The sequence below is a fragment of the Micropterus salmoides genome, unplaced genomic scaffold (genome assembly GCF_014851395.1).
Source record: "Micropterus salmoides isolate LMB-PRFRI ecotype aquatic unplaced genomic scaffold, ASM1485139v1 Ms_hic_scaffold_6, whole genome shotgun sequence".
Taxonomy (NCBI): domain Eukaryota; kingdom Metazoa; phylum Chordata; class Actinopteri; order Centrarchiformes; family Centrarchidae; genus Micropterus; species Micropterus salmoides.
This window is the reverse complement of record NW_024044348.1, coordinates 4,228,158-4,251,504: the sequence shown is the minus strand read 5'-3', so window position 1 is coordinate 4,251,504 and position 23,347 is coordinate 4,228,158. Positions and strand designations below refer to the sequence as shown.

Below are 23,347 nucleotides of genomic sequence, written 5' to 3'. Positions count from 1 at the left end.
CTTGAAAATGCTGCAATCACACATGGCCATAGGTTTCAGGAGTGCGGGGGATGAAACTTTATAATAATGGTAGTATAACAGAAAATCTAAGTGATATGTAAACCTGTGCACTATTCAAGCGAGGGTAGGCAACGTTGGAGAAACTAACAAGAGACAGCTAGATTATAGGTAAACGTTGTTGTTTTCACTGACATAAGTTATAAAATGCTTTTAAAAAACAGTAACACACAAGAAAGAAATTCCAGAAGATGAAGCCGCAAACTAAAAACACAGCACATAGTAAAAATACACAATGCAGACCGGGGGCCTCATTTATAAACGGTGCGTACGTACAAAACGGGGCTGGAAACGTGATCTAGAAAAAACAAACTTGGCGGGAGAATGTGCGGTCCTCCTCCAAACTCTGAACCATGCGTACCATTTATAGGCAACTATTTGCGTTTTGAGGGTCCGGCATGGAGCTCCCTCACATGCCCCACATTTCAAGTTGATTGTGATTTTTAAAGGGAACTTGCTTACAGGTGTGCGTACGCACGTTCTGAATATTTTTTGGCGTACGCCATTTTTGCCTTTTGGGCACACGTACAGTTTAAATGAGGCCCCTGCTGCATACTGCCCGTCTAAACAAGAGTCTCTAGCTGCCTTTTGAACAAAACCGCAGAATCAGCAGACAGTAAGAGCGGTCCAAAGTTTGGGTGTAACGGCCTCACAAGCTCGATCAACGGATCGAACGGGTCAGACAGACACCAAGTTTTGCTTGCACAGGCTTTTTAATTTCAGCAGCTACAGATCTGTTTAATATTATTTCTTACTTGTAAAAAAAACAAGATCTGATTGGCTCCCTAACATGGGATTGATGGGATTAAATACTCTCCATAAACTATGCAGGTTGGAGTGAGCAGCAGAGGAGAGAGGCCCAGTATTTTACATAATCATGGGGCAACAAGCAGAACCTCCTTCTGATCAGCAATGAGCCTTTATATTTCTGAAAGTCCCCCTCCCTCCAGGCCTCTCTCCAAAGCCACTTCCCCCCAAAACACATCTTCATGTACAGTGAGTGCAGGTAGGCAGCCAATCATTATATTCTGACCAAAGCAAATGATTGACCTTATTGCTTTTTACAGTCCTGCATGGCCACAGAGACCGTATTTTTGTGTCATTTGATTTATTGATTGCTGTGTAGAGAAAATGTCACAAAAAATGCTTTTAATGTTTATTTGTTTGTTTTGTTTTTACCCAAAACAAGAAAAGTAATATTTGCAGCCCTGAGTACTGTCTGCAGGTATTCCTTTCAGGTTGCATTCTGCCCTGACAACCTCTACCAGTAAGTTAAGGCGGTCTGTATGTAGCCTCACTAGACAGCGTCTCCTAACTGTACTCATGATCAGTAGTAATTGTGTAAGTGTAAGTGCATTCAGTTATTATGGGCCCACTCTCTGGAACAAACTGCCTGATGATATAAGATGTACCACAACAACTGTACTGTCTTTTAAAAGCAGGATTAAGAGCTACCTGTTCTCTCAGGCTTATAGCTAAAGTGTCTCCATCTCTCTGTCCGTCCTTCTCTCTAGGTGTGGGTGTGTATGTTTAATTTAAATTCATTATCTATTTTGTTCATACTTAAATTGTATTAAATGTGCAGTATAAGTAAATGTGACTTGACTTGAGAGGCACAACCGTTAAATGTGAAACAAATCACCCAAGCAATAAGATATTCACAGATAAGCATCAAACTTTGGAAACAGCCCTTTGAAGAAAGTGTAATGAGCAGTTGTAAAGTAACACACACAGACTATATTATTTCTGTTTTTGAGACATTACTGCAGTCTAACATTAAAGCTATAAATAAAAGAGCCATGATCTGATGCTGGATGAGGACACCTGATCACCGTTTATGTTTCAGAGTTTCTCCTACAACTCAACTTGCACGATTTAGGGACTGTAACTGTAAAAGTATACAGGGTGTTGGTAATTTGTCAGCGTTGAGAAGACAGTCGGAGAGAAGCAGGGGTTTCGCATTAATCTTGGTGTCCTCTTCTTTCTCCAAAGCGTTGTGTACTGAAGAGTGTGCCCACGGACGGTGTGTCTCTCCTGATACCTGCCAATGTGAGCCGGGCTGGGGAGGACTGGACTGCTCCAGTGGTGAGTACAAATTATAGCAGCTTGCTTCACTTCACAATTAGTGTTAAAGCTCAAGTTAACAGGCTCTATAGGGCTGAAGTTTGCCTTCGCTCTTCATCTTTTTCCTCACGTTTACATAAATTAGTACACCATATGTGGACAAAACAGATATATATATATATATATATATGTTTAACGTAAACATAACATAAACAAACAATCATTTAAATTGGGTTATTAATGAACTGTAACCAAGATATACAATCAGCAGCCACTTTATTAGGTACACTTGTACAATTGCTTGTAAACACAAATAGCTAATCGGCCAATCACATGGCAGAAACTCAATGCATTTAGACATGTAGATGTGGTCAAGACAACTTGCTTAAGTTCAAACAGCGCATTAGAGTGGGGAATAAAGGGGATTTAAGTGACTTTGAACGTGCCATCTCTAGGGTTTACAGAGAATGGTCTGAAAAAGAGAAAATATCCAGATCAGAGGAGAAAGGGCAGACTGGTTCTACATGACAGGAAGGCAACAGTAACTCAAATCACCACTCGCTACAACCAAGGTATGCAGAATACCATCTCTGAGCGCACAACACGTGGAACCTGGAAGCAGACGGGCTACAGCAGCAGAAGACCACACCGGGTGCCACTCCTGTCAGCTGAGAACAGGAAACTGAGGCTACAGTTCACTCAGGCTCACCAACACTGGACAACAGAAGACTGGAAAAACGTTGCCTGGTCTGATGAGTCTGCTCTTCAGCTGCAACATGCAGATGGTCGGGTCAGAATGTGGCGTAAACAACATGAAAGCACGGATCCATCCTGCCTTGTATCAACGGTTCAGGCTGCTGCTGGTGGTGTAATGGTGTGGGGGAAATTTTCTTGGCACACTTTGGGCCCCTTAGTACCAACTGAGTATTGTTTTTAAACGCGACAGCCTACCTGAGTATTGTTGCCGACCATGTCCGTCCCTTTATGACCACAGTGTACCATCTTCTGATGGCCACTTCCAGCAGGATAATGCACCATGTCACAAAGCTCAAATCACCTCAGACTGGTTTCTTGAACATGACAATGAGTTCACTGAACTCCAGCGGCCTCCACAGTCACCAGATCTCAATCCAACCGAGCACCTTTGGGACGCGGTGGAACGGGAGATTCGCATCATGGATGTGCAGCCGACAAATCTGCAGCGACTGCGTGATGCTATCACGTCAATATGGACCAAAGTCTCTGGGGAATGTTTCCAACACCTTGTTGAAAGTGTGCCATGAAGAATTAAGGCGGTTCTGAAGGCAAAAGGGGTCCAACCTGGTACTAGCAAGGTGTACCTAATAAAATGGCCAGTGAGTGTACACTGAGAGGGACATTTTACAGTTAAAAATAAACTCTCTCTGGTGGACAGACTACGTAAGAGACACACAGTTATCTAAACTCGATTAAACATATGTCTGGCAATTCTATACTGACATGTTACTTATCAGCTAACATACTGTACGCTGACACCAACATGTCTGTGATACACAAATATCAGCTGATAATATCGGACAGGCGATGTCTAGTCAGTAGGATCATAGATGACACCTTAAGAAAGGGACACATTATGATTGTAGACCTGATTAGGAATATTATCGGGTGATCAGACCAAGTTGGACGGAGTCTCTTCCAGTCTGCCTTTCAGGCTGCCAAGGCTATAACATGTGTTGTGTGTGTTTTTTGTTCAGTGTTTGTAGGTGTCAGCCGGTTCTGTGGCAACAACAATTTTTTTTTAATGCCTTATTTACGCCTGCAACCATAGTTTGTCAAAGGTAACTGGCATGCACAAGCTGTTTGGGGAGATCTTTTGGTTCACACACTCTTGTTTCATCCCTGATGTACACAAATTAAACCTGGAGCTGGAGCAACATTTAAAGCTGGGGTAGGCAATTTATTCCACAAGCATTTTTTGTTATATTTGTTGAAATTATCCACGACAGCAATCAATAAATCAAACGCTCTGGCACGAAAATGAAAACAATCTGGTATCTGTGGCTGTCACAGGACAGTCGAGCACGGCCAGTCATTTCATTCAGTCCAGACAAAGTGAGGATTTGGAGGGAGGCCTGAAGGGAGGGGGGGGGGGGGATCTAGCAGTCTTTTGCTAGTTGCCTACCACAGCTTTAATTGTTGGTGACGGGGGCACACGTAATGATCAGAGTTTGGCATTTCAAAGGGACACCAAGTCATCTGATGTGGTGATAAAGAGTAGAGGTCAATCCGCAAGCTAATTCATGCAGAGACATTATAAAAATGTTAAAGGAGCAAGTAGAACATCTAAATCTGTTTGTTTGGCTTCAGAACAAAATCATCTGCTGTTCGTTGAGGTTTATTTTTAGAGCACAATCTAAAGCAGTTTATAGTGTTATACAGAGTAATTCAAGTGTAAAAAGTATGTTATGCATACTGTGTAACATAGATGCAGACACACAACTAGGGTTGGGCGTTGTGGCCAAAAATGTTATCACGATAAAAAACCATTTCATATCATTCGATATTGATAATTATCATGATAAATGTCAAATCATTATTTCCTTTAAGATTTTTGCTCCTGAGTGAAAATTGAAGAAACCAGATGGTTAATTATTTGGTTAAACTGTTCTTTATGGTCAGAATGTGACAAACACTTGATGCCAAACAGCGGATCACTTCGCAAATCTGAGTCAGAACATTGAAAACTATTATCTTTTTCAACAAATATGATTAGTTAATCTTTTTTCAGGCCTCTTTGTTCAACAAAATAAATATTTTAATAGAAAAATTGGGTGCTAATTTGTTTGTGATTCAAATGAATTAAAGCAAATATTTATTGACGATATGTTGAATATTTATTGTATTGATATTCAGGAAAATTATATTGCGATAATTATTGTTTTATTGCCCAGCCCTACACACAACCCTCTTGTGTTTATTCTTATAAAATAATAGACAGGCAGGCTGTTCCACAAACACAAAATGCTCTATCACCAGGTTTTGATTTAAATCAAGACGAAATGGCTTTTCCTGTGACCTGACTGGGGTGAATGTAAAGAGCAGCAACCAGATGATAAAATGAAAGTTTTATCTTCACAATAAACAGTCTGACCTTTAGGAAACTAGAGTCCATCTTGACTGCTTTTGATGCAAAACACAGAGTCCACCTCCTCTCAATTGCCGGAGTCTTGCGCTGACAGCTCCGAACATGGACCACCTGCCGAGTGCTTGATCCGGGATGTTGATGGGGCAGGTCTCTGTAAAGATGTGGGCACAACAGAGAGCACAGATGTTTTGGAAATATTCCTGAGATGAATATGATGGTTAAAGGTTAAACTTGACGTACTGTAGCAGCAGAGTGGTTTTGTTTTAGACCAGAAAGTGAGTTATGAAACAAGATGTCTGTGAAGGTTCATTCAGGTCATAGTTATCCAAAGAAGGTCAAAGTCAAGGGCAATTGCACATCCCTCATCCAAGAGACGTCTTTAGTTCTGAAATGACATTTAACCTCTGTGGGGTCGTTTGCCAGGATCATCGATACCACTGGTTCGTTAGCGCTCCCGGCTGTGGTGACGACAGTCGTCCTGGTCGTTAGAGCCACCCATGGCCAAGTTTGTGTAGTGTTTTTTTAGTTTCCCTAATATACAGGTCAGTGCATTCCTCACTGCACTGGGTCGCGTACACTAGATTGCTTTTCTTGTGTTTGGCTGTGCAGTCTTTGGGGTGTACCAGCATCTGTTTTAGCGTGTTCTTGGGTTTAAATTTCATTTTAAATTTTAAGTTTTGAAACCTTAAAATTTCAGAAACTGAAGACATTTAGGTCAGTTTTGTGGTACCAAACGGTAGAAATTGTACTGACTGCACCTTTAAACTGGAAATGAAGCTTTTTATAGTTTTCACAACTCCCTTGGAAGGCAAAAAATTTGTTATTTTCCGCTGCCTGCCAACCAATAAGCAAGTAATACACTGTTACTTTGAGTTGCTTGATGGTTGTTGTGCTTTCGAATGCACCAATCGAGGAGGAGACGAGCCTGAGCTGTGTCAGGTGAGGGAATCCCCACACGTTAAATTGAAACATACCGCAGTCGAGTGGCGGCAGGGAGCTGGCTGTATTTAACGGTAGAAATGCGGCAACGGATGCTGTAACGTTAAATGGCTCGGATATGCCCAACACTTGCAGTTTGTGTTCATAGCTTTCTTTTTCTTAAGTTGAAAGGTGATCCGAATAAATTTCAGCTGCTTTTGCGGCATCTCTACGTGGCATCCGCAGTGTGAGCCGCTATGTTGGTCTGTTGTTTTGCCCTCCAGGTCACCGCGCATGTCACTTGACTGAAAACTATGAATTGCACCTCAATATCCATCTCATTACCGCCGTTTGGTTCCACTCCTCAGCTCCTCAAACTCTCAGACTGCCCTCACGGCTGTCGTGAGTCCACCTCAGGATAAACCACAGGTGAATGTGTGTGCAGTTGGGGGGATTTGGGCTACTATTGGCACTTAATGAGTCACACAGCCCCTTTAGTCCCGCTTTGTTATTGGTGTGCTCCATACTTCCCATTGTTTACCTGTCTTTATTGCTGCCCAGGTGCCGAGGGACTGAGGCCAATCCAAGACAGGGGTTAGGTAAATCTACCACTACTTAGGCTAAGGGGCAGAGGAGGATGGAGTATGTCGATCAACTCAATCTAGTGTGTCGGGTTTACTCTGGACTTTAACTTTCTTTTTCTTTTTCTTTCTTATTTAGCTCTTATTTATTTTAGTGGTAACGCAGAACTCCGTGTGCCTCAGTATCACACCTCGCCTTGCAGATAGTGCAGCTGTGTGACAGGTCAATCTGAAGACTAGAAAAAACATTTTACCGTTGTCCCGTGTTAGATTAATACACCAAATCGTGAAAACTCTGCCTCCTCTTGCATCAGAATTTGCTCGTTACCTGTGGATGAATGTAATTTGCTATCAAGATGCTGCACTGTGAGACTGAATCGTCCCTCCCGTGGGGATATTGAGCCTATTCCTCCAGAGACTTCATTTTATTTTATGCACGCTCTTACGTGATTGGTCAGAGGATATTAATCCCGTAGCCAGTAATAGATTTAAAGCCAGCACCAGTTTTGTTTTTTTATTGTTTTGTTTTCTAATATACTACGGCTCAGGATGAGAGCAGTGTTCTTCATGATGTTTCGCAAATACATTTGGTTGAGCTGCACTGGCATGTATTGAATGCATTTAAAGGCTTAATGTCTCACAGGCAGAACAGACGCGTTGCTGGATCCTGATTGGTGGACAACACCTGCTCCTCCAATTCAGATGAGTTAAGGGGGGAATATTACAAACTACCCTGATGAGCCATGAAGATAAAGTACAGCTGCGATCTGTTAATGAGGGGTATTCAACCCTGTCTGTAAAAAAATAAATAAATAAATAAAAAATGGTGCTTTCTCAAAAAGAAGCCAAGCAATCAAACAAAATATACGCTCCAATTTATTAGGATCACCTATTGAAAATAATACATTCCTGCAATAAATCCTCCATCCATGAAGGTTGTGATGTTTTAAAGAGGCGTTTATTCAACTGAATGATAATTTGGAGGATGTAGTTTGTGGTGCTGTTGATTTGCATTGCGTTATACTGATATGTGTTCCAGCTGTTTTGTCCACCCCTTTTTATATAAGTGAGGGTCAGCTGAGAACATCGGTGAGACTAAACCAAAACCGTAAAAAGTGGCACGCCTTTCCTCTTTAAAACCATAAGCCAAAAAATTATTCTCTTCACTACAAGCGACCGCTTCCCCGACCACCTGACTATTTCATCTGTGTGGAAGCAGAATCTATGACTGGACTGGAAAAAAAGTTGCCAGTCAACATAACTGAGGCAGCAATTACCTGCACAATGTATTTAGTACGACCATTTACTAGCGTATAAATGTACTTTCCTGGAGACATGATTCCATGTAAAGAATTATTAATCTGTTTTTACATGATTGTGTTGAGTGGGTTTCTTTCCTTTTGAAACCCAGAGCACAGACCAGAAGAATTCAGAACACAGGATGTTAAGTAACAAGTGATTTAAACTTCAAGTGGGCTCACTGAGGAAGGACATTGAGGAAAAGAAGGCCACAGGATGTCCTTTGCGTTGTCTTCTCCTGTAGTTAAGCAGATTAGCTGGTGTGAGCCTCAGCCGCCTTTCCTCTCCAAACTCCAGTCCTGTTGAAGAACTTTGTTGCTCTGCCAGGCAATATAAATAGCGCGGACAGAAGTGGGGTGAAGCAACGAGAGGAAGGCAGGAATGAGAAGGCAAAGACAAAAGAGGAGCTGTAGGAAGTAGGCCTCAAAAGTAGGGAAAAAGAAGAAATCCTGTAAGCGGTAGATGAGTAGAAATTATGACGGCACTTATCATGTAAAGATGGTGATTATGATCAGAGAGATTATCAGGAGCAAGACAGAGAAGATGAAGGTAAAGAATAATGCAAAGAAGCAGTTTTAGATGGTAAAGGTTCTTGAAAGAATTAGAGGAGAAGCAAGTTGCTAGGTTTGCAATTAATTAATCATTTTGATTAACAGTGATTACTTCTGCACCTTCAGACTTGAACTGATGAATTTCAGTGAGGACAAAGTGTTAGTTTACTTGCATGTGTATTGGTATTTGACTCTGTACTTTTTTTATATGCACAAGAAACATGAAATACCAGCTGAATAATGGTGTATAATGGATTTTGAGTGTACGAGATGTAAAAACATCTTGTTTATGCACAGTTTCCAAATCTAGATCACAAGAGTTGCACCAAATGAAGGGTTTTGTCCATAATATATTCTCAACCCTCTCCCAAATGAAACGGCTTTAATATATATATTGTGGTCTTGTTAAGTACTTGATTTTCTTCTTAACCCTATCGCCAAACAGGACAATTCTGCAAAACCCAATATTACGCGCAATCATGTTGTTAAAAAGATTTGACTCTACAGTAACTGTTTGCGGTAAATATACTATGGTCAAGGCTACGATTAAGGTTAGGCAACCTAAACACTTTACACAGGTCAAATTTATCCAAATATGGTCACGTCAGGTTCCAAAAAAACTAAGATGGCGACGGACAAAATGCCAAATTCGAGGCTTCAAAACGGTAGTGCACAAACCAATGGGTGGATTAATAATATAAATAATCTTTAGTTTAGATAAAATAGTGGAGCATTTAACAACTAAATAATAAGATTGGTTGTTTGACCAAAAAATTGGATTTACATTAGCCAGGTTGCCAGAAACACGACTCCAGTTGAATGCTAATGTTCCTCAATGTCTGCTGGACCCTACGTCTTTCTATGCATTTAAAAACTAGTTCCCATTAGGACCCAATGTAAGTGACATAACACCAGCAGCGGTCAAACTACAAAACTTTGCAGCCGTGTTCAAAGCCTCCAGGGTGTGATTACTGTGTTATACTGCAAGGCTAGATTATGAGTAGAGCCTCATGTCATACACCATGGCCACTTACTAATGCTTAATTTAATTTCAGACTTAAACACACACACTATATGCGACCATCAGGAGCAGTCCATATGATAGCAGCAGAGGTATTCGTACCCGCTCCACCAGGCTGCCGCTCTTAAAAGTTCCGAGTGTGACTTTGGTTTTGGGAAAGACCCGTGTACTTGAAACTCATTGCAAAGGACCCTCAGGTTGGAGGTGCTGGTTCCTTTTGTTAAAAATCCTTGATTACAGGGGGGAACCCTGGTTAAATAAAAATAAATAAAATAAGGACTGTAAAAGTAGAGGCAGAGCAGCAGCAAAAAGATATATAAAAATATATTTTCCCAAGAGGATGTTTGGAGCAGGTCAATAGTCGCTTTTATCTTGTTTCATTTGGCCCACTGAGAGCAATGCCTTTTCGATTCACCCAAACAACCTCAGCATGCACCTGAAAATGGGACTCTTGTCCTCTTTTTAAAAGAAACCTGTTCTGGCTTGATAGAGGTGACAGTGTAACCTGAACCAACTACAGGAAATGACGCTTGAACACGAGGGTTTCTGGGTAGCTCGCCTCACTGCTCCAATCCCAATGTGCCTCCTCACAAACTCACAGACTTTGAGGCGCGTTCCCGAGAAGTCCGTGAGGGCTTAGGGCCGTCCCACTGTCAAATCGTCAAGTGCGCGAGGGCTCTCTCGCGGACATTTTCAGCCCTTTTTAGACCCTTTTCGTAAGTCCACATTTCTGCAGACTTTGGTTGAGGGAATTGCCCACAGTGAAACACGGGGGTTACCAGGGGAAGCCCGGAAGCGAGAGAAGTATCACGGCATTTATCCGCATTATAAGAGAAGAAGAAAACCTACGCTGATGTTAATATTGTTGAAAGTTTTCTTAACTTAAGATGCTGCATAGAACACATGAAGTCAGATGAATGCAATCACCTCATTACACACTTAGTTTATTCAACTATTTTATTTTAGTTTTTGCTCGATGATGCTGTTTGACCAACAGTAGCGTATTGATTAATTACAAATCTATATTGATATTTAGGCTACCTCTCCTCCACTCTGCAGGGCGAGAGCCTGCAGGACTTAAAAATCAGGCAAAAACATAAAATAAAAAGTGTGCAACGTGTTTCAGCGACGTCAAGGTAACGTGATAAAGTGGCAAAGTGCTGTCCTGTTCCCGTCTACAACATTTTGAGCCCTCACAGCCTCTTGCACTCAATCACTTTCAGGGTTCAGGGCTCAGGGTTTAGGGGGGACATTGGGGCCTCTCCGCTCGAGTTGGGAGGAGGAGTCAGGCAAAGTGCACAAAACCCCGACTGCAGCAATCAGGGTATTTTTCTCTTTTGTGAACCCCACACTAAATCTCATGTCTGTGTTTTACTCGGTCATAATTGATGAATTTGGCGCAGGTCTCCATTTGTTGTCATGGAAACAGACAATACCCAAGCACTTTCCAAGCCTTTTACTGATGAGCGACCGGCGGCTTTTGAGGCGGCAAAGAATACTTTTGTTGTTTCTGTCTCTTGTAATGGATGTACTCTGACAGTCAGAGCAAAAACTTTTCTAATGAGAATGTATGTGGCATGTTTTAGTACTTGTCTTTAAATGCCAGTTTAGCTGGAACCACTTTGTTGTTTTTAAACCTGCACATCATCTTTAAAAATAGCAAAGGTAGTAGAAAACAGCTAAACCTGGGGGAGCATGTTAATCCCGGTGTTTGTGGCGCGCTTTACCCTGCGATCTTCTCATTTTACCTTCTATTCAGTTTGTTTTGGGGTTTTTTAAGTTCCTATAAATATGATAATGTGTCAAGGTGGAGTTGGTGCGGTGTAGATAGCTGAGACGACACCGCGGCTGTCAATGGCCAATGGCGTGGGCGCTCGCTCACTACTGTGCCCAGACATGCTATTTATCAGAGCTGGACTCATGCAGATGGAAGCAACACACACACACACACACACACATGTACACACACACACGTATCTCACATACACACACACACACACACACACACACAAAGGCAAGACAGCTCACAAACAAGCAGAACAGCAGGTGGGCAGACACACACTCATTGAGTTGCCTACTGTGATGTATTTGCCTCTCTTTGCTGCTTCTCTCGCGCAGCCTAAGTCCCCACAAGAGCCAAGTTTCACACAATCTTTCTCGCTGGCATCCATGTTGGGGAAAGCCTGTCAAGGTGTGCAACATTATAACGCTGCCTGTGCTTTCCTTCCGCTGCTGTTCTCTCTTTTCGCTCGTCAGTCTCTCCTGCGCCTCTCTCCTTATCTCCCGGTGCCACTCTTCGGCTCGACTGTACAAAATCCATACATATCCATTGCAGTGCAACTCTGCCTCGGCTTCCGCTTTTGATTTGTGTTTGCGAGTGTGTTTGTTCCCTGACACTCCAAACAAGGCCTTTTATCACCACCATGTTTATGTTTTTCATTTTTGTAATTCTTGCGTGCTCTTCTCTAGTGAGTGGGGAAGAATGAATACATTTTATTTCTGGACTGACAACATCCCAAACACAGATCCAAGCTATTGCACTCTTTGCACGTAGGACTCCAAAGGTCAGTGTCACAACATTCAGACAACACACTAAGCAAATACGCCTTGGTTCCTAAAATATTCATCACTGGTTTTTGGCGAGGTCTGATTAGTCTTCTGGTTTCTTACGCAAAATATTTTCAACCTCAAAAAAGGGGTCAGACTGCCAGAAAGGTTAAGAATCCCTGCCATAGAGAAAGCAGCAATTAAAACAACACAAAAGTGAAAAACAAACTGCTTCTGTGTCTTTAGCATTCTTCTCCGAACTGCACGGTGACTCCTTTAACATGTAACATTACAAACTAACAACAAGTTGTGAGGTGTGAGAATTACTGCAGTGACACTAATAGACTCAGCCGTGCTGCTCCCGGCCAGGTTGATTTAACTGAACTGATCGTTCACACTGAAGTTAACAATAAGCAACACGGAAAAAAACAGCAGTGAATCAACTAACAAGTCCTGTGTGTGTCACTAAGCCTTCTTCCTCTGAGCCACAGAGCTTCATTGTTGTCCAAAACCACATCAGTGAGCCTCACTGCTGCACTGGCTGACATGTTCCTTCATCACCATGAACACACACAACTGTAGTTTAATCTGACTCCGTCCCACACACACCGTCCTGCTGGCCCAAAGAGTCACTAGAGCACCACATGTGGATTCATCCGCCGCTGAAAATAGTTCCCAACTGGGAACTATCGTGGTCTTGGGCTCAGATTAACTCACCTGGTAGAGCATGCGCACTACGTCCAAGGTTAAACCGCAGTGGCCTGGACTCATTTCCTGTCTCTCTCTTAAGCTGTTCTATCAAAGAAGCCCGAGATAATTATTTATTTATTTTTAAACTACAGTGACCAGCTGTTTTATGGAAATTAGTAAATTTGTTGCTGTTTTTAAAGATTTACTTCTAAGACTTATAGTTCGGGAGAGGGTATTTCACAGGGGTGTGATGAGATCTCGTGAGATTAAATTATACTCTCGTCAGGTAAAAAGCTGTCTCACAAGACTCGCGCAGTTGTCTCACGCAGTTAAATACAAATGAATAAACGAAAAGATCCTGCTCTGTTTGGGCCTGTGAGCACTTTATGAGCTGCTGAAGTTAACGTGTGTGTGCTGCTGAAACACAGGAGCTATTAAAGTCCAGACGTTTATAACTGAATTAAAATGACTTAAGACTAAATCACGACTCAGCAGGGATGATATTACAAGAGAAAAGTTGATCTACAGCAGAAACGGGTCTGAAAGCAGCACAGAGTGACTGAGAGCTGCACTGACTCATATTCTGTTATAGTTAGGCTATAGATTTTGAATCAGCATCTGCCACCTGAATTTTGTGTTTCTCTTTACCTAAATTTCCACCATAAACTGGAGCAGAAAAAGTTATCAGAATGCAGGAGAATTTTAATGTAATTCAGCTCTAAAGATTTCTTAAAAATAATGCTAAAGTCTCGTCTCATGGGTCAAGAGTCTCGTCACACCCCTAGTATTTTATGATTTCTTATAAATTTTATAATTATTTATTATTTTAAGTGCACTGGGACCATGTTGTTGGTGATTTTACAGTTTAAATAAAGCTGACGAGCCACAGACAGCGTCAGGAAGTCAGAAATTATTAAGAGATGGACTACCACTTTGTTGGTTTCGGCCTTTTGACTTGATTTGTTGACAATGAGACAAGGAAAAACATTTTTTTAGTTGTCATGGACGTGGTTCAGCTGTCATCATGTGACCTAAGTGTATATATAGGAATTAACTTGACATCCAGGCAAAATATATTCAATGATGAAGGCTGTGAGAGGTGGTTGAAAACTCAGAAAAAGCTAGTAAATGGACCTTGAGTTAAGATTACATTAATTATACATTATTTATAATAACATAATTATATTATTATGTATAACTTGCATTGATCTACTACTAATTTGTGTTTTATTTCTTTTAAATAGTTTTTTTTTTGTACTGTGCTCACTAACACCACAGAGAAGATATTATGTAAAATAATCATGCAGCTTTTCATTGATATCCTCTTCTAAAATGCAATTGCACTTAAAAAACATCTAATTGATCAACATCGGAAATATTTACGCAAGGGAACATGATCCCCGGTAAAAAAAAAAACCACTTGTTCAAGAGGTGTAGCAGGTACATAACTTATAAGAGGAAATATGAAGCAGGTATATGAGGTTAAGTTCTTTGTGAAAAGACGAGAGTGAGACGAGGAGACGGAGGTGTGATTTGGGGGAGTGAGAGGAAGATAGGGCAGAGACGGACGTGACTCGTTTCTCGAAGAGATGAGTTTTCAATCCCCACCGGTACATAGGCAGTGACTGTGTAGTCCTGAATGGGATGGGAAGGTCATTCCTCCATTGGGAGACAAGAGGGATGAAAGTCGAGGACGCCTGGAGGCAATTCACTGTAGGAAAGGAGGAACTAAGCTCCCGGTAGTAGCTGATAGGCTGCTATGGACTCAATAAGAGACAAAACCCCTGGGAACAGCGTGCAGTGTGGCCTTTCATGAAGATTACCTCTATTACAATTAGACACTGGGGCTCACTCACCCTTGTTATTTAGTGTTTTTGTCTGAAAGGTCACCAAGTTCAAGGTCTTCAGCTGTAGACCTACCGGTGTGTTGAAGTCTACATGACAACATTCTGTTGTATTAGATTTTCTTAAACCTAAACGCAGCATTAAACTCGAAACAAAATGGACGAAGTGAATGAACACTGCCGTGAGCAAAGATTAGTGGAGTTAATTATGAGACGGGAAGATACACCTGGTGTCTTTAGAGTCTCGGAATCAGACAGACACTTATTTCCATAAGGTCACAGAGGAAAGACACATGAAAACAATACCTGAGCCTGTGCAAACTAATGCAGTGCATCATTTTGGTTGCCTTTTTTTTGTTTGTTTTGAATATATTTCTGCCTTGCTATTTCCTTCACCACAGTTGGTTAAGATGCAGGTTCAACATTTGTGTTTGCTTTAGATTAATTCGCCCATTCTCAGTCCCATAATCCATTCCAGGCTGTGAGGTTAATAAGATGTCACAGAAAACCTTTTCACCCCCCGCTACTCGATGGTCTCAGAGGACATGAAAAGGCCAGCCGTGTTAGAACAGGGATTAGCTTCGAAGCACTACGAAGTGTTTATGTCTTTTCTTTAAAACGTGCTACCCTTATTAACGTTCTGTAAATACTCCACTTTACAGTGACGTTAAGAGCCGAACTGCGCCTGCAAAGCAAAAACAATATTCCTAGTAAATCACTTTACTACATTTGTATATGTAATTCAGATCAGTTATTGGTTTCTCAGAGTGAGAACCTTTTCGGTCTTGATCTCACTGTTTTTGTCCATCCATCACTGCAGCACAGTCGCTCAGCATCATGTACACCTGTCCTCTGCTTGGCAATAGATGACTCCGAACTCCCACTGCTCTTCATTAGCATCGAGTTCATTTGGCAGCTAATATCTGTTGCACCGTGTTGGAGGGGGTGACACTGTGGGGTCAGTAGCCATTAGCCAGTCTGTCCTCTGAGCTTTGTCCGGCTCTGAACCCCATTCAGGAGAAGACTGGCGGTTTATGACGACGTGTATCTTTCATTACCCAACAGACTGAGTTCAGCAAGTCATTAAGTGCAGCTTTGCAGGAATGATGTGGCCAGTTTCCGTGGAGAGGCGAGGGAGCGCTATGTGAGAAGCTGAGGAGAGGAAGGGATAGAGAGGATCATAGAAATGTATAATTACAAAGAAAGTGTAAGACTGTTGAACGTATGGAGAGCCTTAATGAATGCAAAGGGGAGGTGTGTCTCAAGGATAAAAGAACCAGTTGTTACTTTATATAAGCTTGTCATGCAGCCTGTGTGTTTGCATATATTGTGCAGTCAGTCCAACACACTTCTGTCCTTGTTCCACTCAGAAAGGCATTACAGTGTGTTCGCAGAGGCAGCACCTCCTCTGGATGTTTGTTCTGGCACTTCATTTAGGTTCTCAGTGATAATACACACTGTCTAAAGGGACGCTGATTGTCCTGCTTGACACTAACACAGCTACACAAACACACACACACACACACACACACACAACGCTGACGAGTGGACTTGCCCCACTGCCAAGTCCAATTAACGGCTACAGCCGCATCAGCATGCCCCTTGTGTTTGGTCAAAATTAATTTACCAACAAACTTTTTAATCAAATTTTACCACAACCCCTGAGGGGGTGATTGGCTCTCTGCGCTCCACTGTTTGGTGCTGCTATGTCCGTCTCGTACAAAAGGGAGCTGTGATTCAGCTTGAAGCTATAAAGCATGGTTTTTTTCTGGCTTCTCGTGAGCGTAAGAAAAATTATCCTTCAGCATTTCCTGCAGTTTTTTAAATTACAACGTGCAACACAATCAAAGCCACAGTCTGTCTGGTGAAAAGGAAAATGCTCAAATGTCAGTGAGGTTTTTTTCCGTAATAATAATATTTTACAGACATTTACTGCTGCCAGAAAAAGAGTCTGGCTATTCCTAGGATGTGTATCTGAATATCAATGCAACCCATTCAAGCTGAATGTCAGTGATATTGGTACCATATGTCAAAAGCATATGAACAACATTTGAAAGAAGTTCCTGATGAAACCACCACAGTGGCTCTTGATCTATCCTGTCTGTGCAGGTTGTCTTAGAAGCAACATTCAAAATACTCACAGCACATATCTCACCACTGTTATGGCTGATGTCACAGTTAAGGCTCCAGGATCCTTTTATGAAACAATTTCATAAATGTCACTGAGACGCTACACCCATCATACCCATGTATAATAGTTTACCCGAACACCTGCCAGCCCTTCCCTATAGCAGAGAACTCTTTGAGCACAACATCAACATATCATCACCTTTAACATTGATATGTTGAACTTGCTAGCAAACTTCCAGCAGTTACAGAGCAACACTGTCATTAATGTGGAGTCGTGTTTGTGTCAGCTGATGAATGAGAGTCCAGTATTCTCTCTCGTTTAGCTCTGTTTTTGGTCTCCACCAGCTCGTGAGGGAAATGTCTGGCTCTTTAGCAGCTAAATGCTCCACTCTGAGAACAGCTGTCTGCTGGGGGCCGACAGCGACGCTATGAGAGCGTGAGAGTGAACCAAAACAGTGAAGTTGTGGAGCGGACAGATAAACAATGAGCTGAAACTCGCTATAAAGGTAAACTGTAACTCTAAGAATTATATTAATACAACTTTATCATTTAAGATTTAACATTTTATTTAACAGAAACAGCATTGACATTATAATAATAATAATAATCTTTATTTGTAGAGCACTTTTCAAAAACAAGTTACAGTAAAGTGCTTTAACAAGTGTAAAGACAATAATACCCAAAAAACAATAATACAAAAACAATACAAGATAAAGAAAAGACTAAAATACATGTTTAAGATAAATATAAAATTAGTAAAATAGAATAAAATAAAAGGGATAAAATAAAGTCAAATTACAAAATGAATTAAACGTGTGTGTAAATAATATTAATCAAATATGCTAATACAGTTATTCATTTAGCGGACGCTTTTATCCAAACTTACAATTGCTATACATGTCAGAGGTCGCACGCCTCTGGAGCAACGAGGGGTTAAGCGTCTTGCTCAGGGACACATAGGTGGAGAGAGAAGGTCAGATTAAATGTTTTTAGTCTGCTGGTGTGGCCGTCGGGACGGCACGGTGGTACAGTGGTTAGCACTTTTGCCTCACAGGAAGATAGTCGTGGGTTCAAACCCTGGTTTCCCCGGCCTTTCTGTTTTTGCATGTTCTCCCCGTGTCTGCGTGGGTTCCTCCACCATCCAAAGAGGTTGATTGGTGACTAAATTGTCCTTAGGTGTGAGCGTGAGTGGTTGTTCATCTATGTGTGGCCCTGTGATGGACTGGCGACCTGTCCAGGTTGTACCCCGCCTTTCACCCGATGTCAGCTGGGATTGGCTCCAGCCCACCCCACCCCGCGACCCTGTACACAGGATAAGTGGATGACGCCAATCCCAGCTGACATTGGGCGACACCCTGGACAGGTTGCCAACCAGTCACTCTCACACCTTTTTTTTTTTTTAAATGTTTGGATGGATATGTTGTTAACTGCACATACAGGATGTGGCACATCCCGTATGCAAAGACAATTCAGGTTGCTTTCCATAATGCATTACAGAGAAATAAAAATAGTTCAAAACCGAACTAATCTGCATGTAAAGTACAATTTGAGATATTTGAATCTACCACACCTGTGGTTATTGTGGTGGTAATGGAAAGTATGTTATAGTAGTACAGGTGTTCTACGAAGTTCTGTTGGGAACATCACGTGCATTGACGACTTGGGGCAGCGAACACACGTGTCTGCTTCATGCCTCCGGGAACAGCATTAGGCTGAAGCAATCTTGGTGTAGTGTCCTAAATATACATTTTTTTTCCAGGGCTGTAAAACAATGAATACACTTTTCTGAGCATCACAAACACCCCACATTCGAGCCATTAGGCCCATTAAAACTTTAGAAAGCACAGCCAGTGGAAGTGTCTAATGAACATGCTCTCAACCCGCTCAGCCAGAGAAGGACTCCAGTGCTATAGAATTTATCATGTTTTAATAAAGAAGATTTTTCCATCTTGCTGTAAGCAAAAGAAAAAAGATTTCTTCCTGCACTCACGTTGTAGTGAGGCAAAGTAAAAAGAGGAGCAAACAACAGGAAGAGGCTTTTGCCTGCACAACAACTTGTGTCGTTTCCTCAGTTCAACTGAACTTAGCTCAGCTCAACCTTATTTATATGGATTTTTAAACAACAACAACAACACTTTCGATAAATTAAAAATATATGCTCATGACAAAAAGTATGTTTGTTTCTTGGAAACTAACTACCGTATAGTATAGGTGCATCTTTTGTAAGCGATTAATTTTTTTTGTGGACCCTTTGGTCCACGAGTTGACCGCTTTTAATGTTGAGCAACAGCAGCAGAAAATGTTCAGTTTTCAGTAGTACAAACTTAACACAGCTCTAACACGAACAAAAAAACAAACAAAAAACCCTTTTGTCTCACGTCTGCGAAAATGAAACCACTGATTGATGATTGTTTTCTGTTTTGATCAGGATTCTAGCTTGTCCTCCTTAAAGTTGTGGAAGAAAAAGCTAAACCAGCCAAAAACACCTGTATAATTCTATACTATATAAGATCAACGTGTTAGAAAGGAACTTTCTGCTTGAGCAGCAGCTCATGATATCAACATGACCAGTGCATTGTTTGTGTAGGAGCTTGATATTGAAGCAACCAATCTGTATTTTTGTCACTATGTAATCTGTATAGTTTTGTACTTTTGGAGAAAGTAAACTCCATCAGCAAACAAATTTCAGCCTCCTGTTTTCCCATCAAATCCAGAGAGGCCCTCTCTTTCTCCCTCTGTATGCCATCAATCTTGTGTGTCTGAAAGTGAGGGGGGAAATGGACTGGCAGCTCACCTCGGAAACCTTTTGATTACCCATTTTCCTTCTAATGCCACGTGAGCCCACGCTGGCCAAACCTCATGACAGACAACCCATTAAGGAGTATAACGACTTGCCCACTCCGCTCTGCTTACCCGCCTGCCCTCCTTCTCCTCCTCCACGCTCTCAACATTTCCTTCTCTCTCTCTATATGCACATTAATTTCCAAACTAACTTGTTTATCGTCCACTGCCGCCTTTCAGCTGAAGTGACCGGCACAATAGATCCTTTTCCTCCCCCCACAACTGACTTCGCTTTGACTTTGAAAATGGCCAGGAATTATTCATCCGCTGTCTTCCTCTACTTTACATTTGCTCAGAGAAGAGGAGCACAATCGCTGCCTCCCCAGTCTCTTTATTTCCTCATCCACTTCTCTCTCAGTAATTTTGCACTTCAAGCCGTTTTGACCTTTCTCAAAGGGGCCCATGGTGCAGAGGAGGGGGTCTAAGTGAGAGGGAAGGTTAGTCTGTAGATTCCTAAAGGATCCCCTAAAGCCAGTCTGCTCTCTAGGATGGCACACGGACTGACTCAGAGCATACTCAGGGTTTAGGAGAATTTTGCATTTTGAAGTATCGCATTAGAAAAGGTTGATGGGAAACGGCAAAATTCAAGATAAAAAATCCTTAATTCGCTTGAGGTGGTTTTTGCCTTTGTCGAAAAAGAGTAAAAGCGTTTAACAGGAGAGATAGAAACGCTTTTTCTGAATAAGTTCTGATGTAGCGAACTTGTTTCTCGCGTCTGATCAGCTGTTTCTGCTGTCGGCGTCTTGCCCGGTTGTGCAGAGTTCTGCACGCCTGCCAAGACTTTCACGCGCCTCGAGGCTGGTAACGCTCGTTTGTGCTGAGAAAAGAGGTGGATGCAAATCTGGGCAGGCAGCCTTCTGCCAAATTATGCATTCACCTCTTAAAGGTCCTTCTCAGATACTTCGCTCTGCACACTGATCAAACGGGGTTATCACTGCTTATAAATTGTCGAAAAATGTTGGCTTATTTTTTAAATTGTGACTTATTCTTCTATCCAAAACACTCATAACTCTGTACAAGTCTCTATTTGAGCCTCACCTAAATTACTGTAATGTCATATGGTGCGATACCTATCAAAGTTACCTAAAGAAATTACAGATCTTACAGAAAAAAGCGTGCCATCTCACGGTCCAAAATAAATGCTCTGACTGATCCTCTATTCTACAACTACAGTCCTCTGAAGCTAACGGAATGGAGTATCTTTCATAACGCCTGTATTATGAAGTACATAAGCTTAACAGCAGACTATGTGACCTTATTCTGATTCATTCTACTTCGCATATATAGAAGGCGAAGAAAAAGGATCTCATAACGGGTAAAAAACGTAAACTTAAATGTACAAGCTTCAGTGTGGTTTGCAGAGGTCCACAAGTATGGAAGGAAATTGATTATACTATAAAAATGTCTCTGTGTCAGCTTTCAAAAGGACCATAAGACGGCAGCTACTAGAAATATATGTTCAAGCTACAATTACCTAATGGCTGGGGACAACATTTAGATGATGATTTGTCTTTTGATTGTGGAATCTGTTTAAAATGTACTGCAAGTCTTATTTATCAAAGTTTCTATTCATTGTACATTTACCTAACTTATTAATGACAGACTGATACAAAAGTGTTTTATATTCTTGTCTGTTTGTTTAGGGAGCACTAAGATTAGGGTAGCTTAGTTTTTAGGGTATTATGTAGGTACATTTTTGGAATACTGTAGATTATATGAGCTCTACTTAATTGTAGTATATATTTAGATAATATCTTAATAGTTTGTATATATGTTAAATTATTTCTTTACTGTCTGGGCCCCTATATACAAGCTTGAGATAACTTCCAGAGGACTTCCATTTTCCAAAAATTAATGCTAATATGTTGCTGTGATTGCTGAATGTGTAAAACAGCTCTACTTTATAACTACATTATAATATGTCAGTTTGTGTGTATGTGTGTTTACAACACAACACTGCTGCCTGAAAGTGGCCCAAAACATCTATTGATGCACGTTTAAAGTAAAATGGCCTCATTCACTCAGTTGGATGCAGACAGGAAAGATAGTCACCTCCTCGACGTCCGGTAGGTGACCAGGAAAATGGTTGATCTCTGACCTCAGCCAAATGGAGTCATCAGCTGTCTGATGTGCACCTCTCACCTCTTTATATTTGTCAGTGGGTCGGTGGGAGGACGGCCACCTGCCAAGAGCCATTAGACCTGAACTCAAATTTATGCCCCAAGTTTGCATGAAAGGAGACCATTAAAATGCAATTATTACACATGAAAACAAGCTGGACCACACCTGACTGAGTCCAACACACAAAAACAAACATTAGGTGATCAACTGAAAGGTTGCCATATCTCATGCATCACTCAACAGCAAAGTTGTTGACGACCGCTAATGACAGCAATTATTTAGTCTTTAAAAACAATGCGAAAGGTGCAGAGCAAAGAAATCAGTAAAGACTCTTTAGAATTACTGCAGGGATGATATGTTTTACCAAAGGTCTTAAAATGACCGTTTCTAGCATTGATTAACGCAGTGTTGGCTTTCCCAGCTTATTGTCTGGGCACAATAATGGCCTCATTAAAAGGGAATTCTGTAAAAACTCAATCACCTAGATGCACATGAACAGATGCAGACACACACAAAGTCATTGAGTCAGTCAGTGTCACAATAAAACTGACGCTTTATTCCAGGCCTGTGAGCAGTAAACTGTGTCATCTATCTGGCCTGTCCTCCATTACAGCCCTCCCCCTCATCGACCCACGTCCCGTACAGCCTGAACTATGCGGCCACTAATTACAATTATTAATTGAAAATAGGAAATCAATGTCTCTGAATTAAACACAAGCGTGCATATTTGAATATGGGTCAGCCGTCTGCTAATAACTCAGCTTAGCTTGACATAGTTATTTACTGACGTGGTGTTTCAAAAAAAACTGTGCTTCACACACAGTTGGCAACACACACGTACACCTAGAGTTCTTTTATCGGTGACTTTCATCAGTTTTGTTTTGGAGGTGAAAGGGGCTTACGTACAGAAAATCACCCACCCCCACTGCTGCTTTTATAAAGTATTGTTTACTCATTTGTCAAGGGAGTGCACAGTGGCTGTCTGACAGTGTGCTGATGAAAATACTTTTACTCATGGAAGCAGTGTGGCCTTGAATAAGTGGTGCACTGCTGGGCAATACCCGGGTGCTATTGGAAATATAAATGTATTGTGTTCTGGCTCATGAGTGTATACTCTCCAGAGGCTCAGCTCGTCCCTGTTGTCGACCTTTCCCAATGAGCCTGCGGGACATTTCAGTAAAAAAGCTGTCTGTGTGTGATTTGCTGTGCCGTTAGGTAATCATTTACAGTTCTTTCTTATAAATAAAACACTTTTTTTTTTCCGCTGATACAAGAATGATTCAACCTGTTAGATGGTTTTGAAAGCCCTTGCTTTGGTGTTTAGCTATGAGGGGAACTCTGTTTCTTCTGCTGCATAGGAAGTTATCGCCTTTGTGTTTATGGAAGCAACAATAGTAATTTGTTGGGAGTAAGTATAAGAGAGTAGTATTTAATAATAGATTATATTGAGCCAGCGCCTGCGGGAAATACAAAACACCAAAGCAGTGCTGATCACCAAAGGTGTCGTCAAAGTCATGAAAAACAAGTATCCTGCAGACCGCTTCTCTCCGAGCCAGTCT

The 23,347-nt window shown here is 41.5% G+C and overlaps 1 protein-coding gene across 1 annotated transcript in view; it reads left to right on the top strand.

Annotated features, from left to right (window-relative positions):
- Nucleotides 1–23,347, top strand: part of LOC119889986 (multiple epidermal growth factor-like domains protein 11) — a 159,830-nt gene that overhangs the window by 57,586 nt on the left and 78,897 nt on the right. Inside the window, 1 exon segment of the mRNA XM_038700963.1 lies at nucleotides 2,050–2,142. Within this exon segment, the coding sequence (XP_038556891.1) occupies nucleotides 2,050–2,142 (93 nt within the window).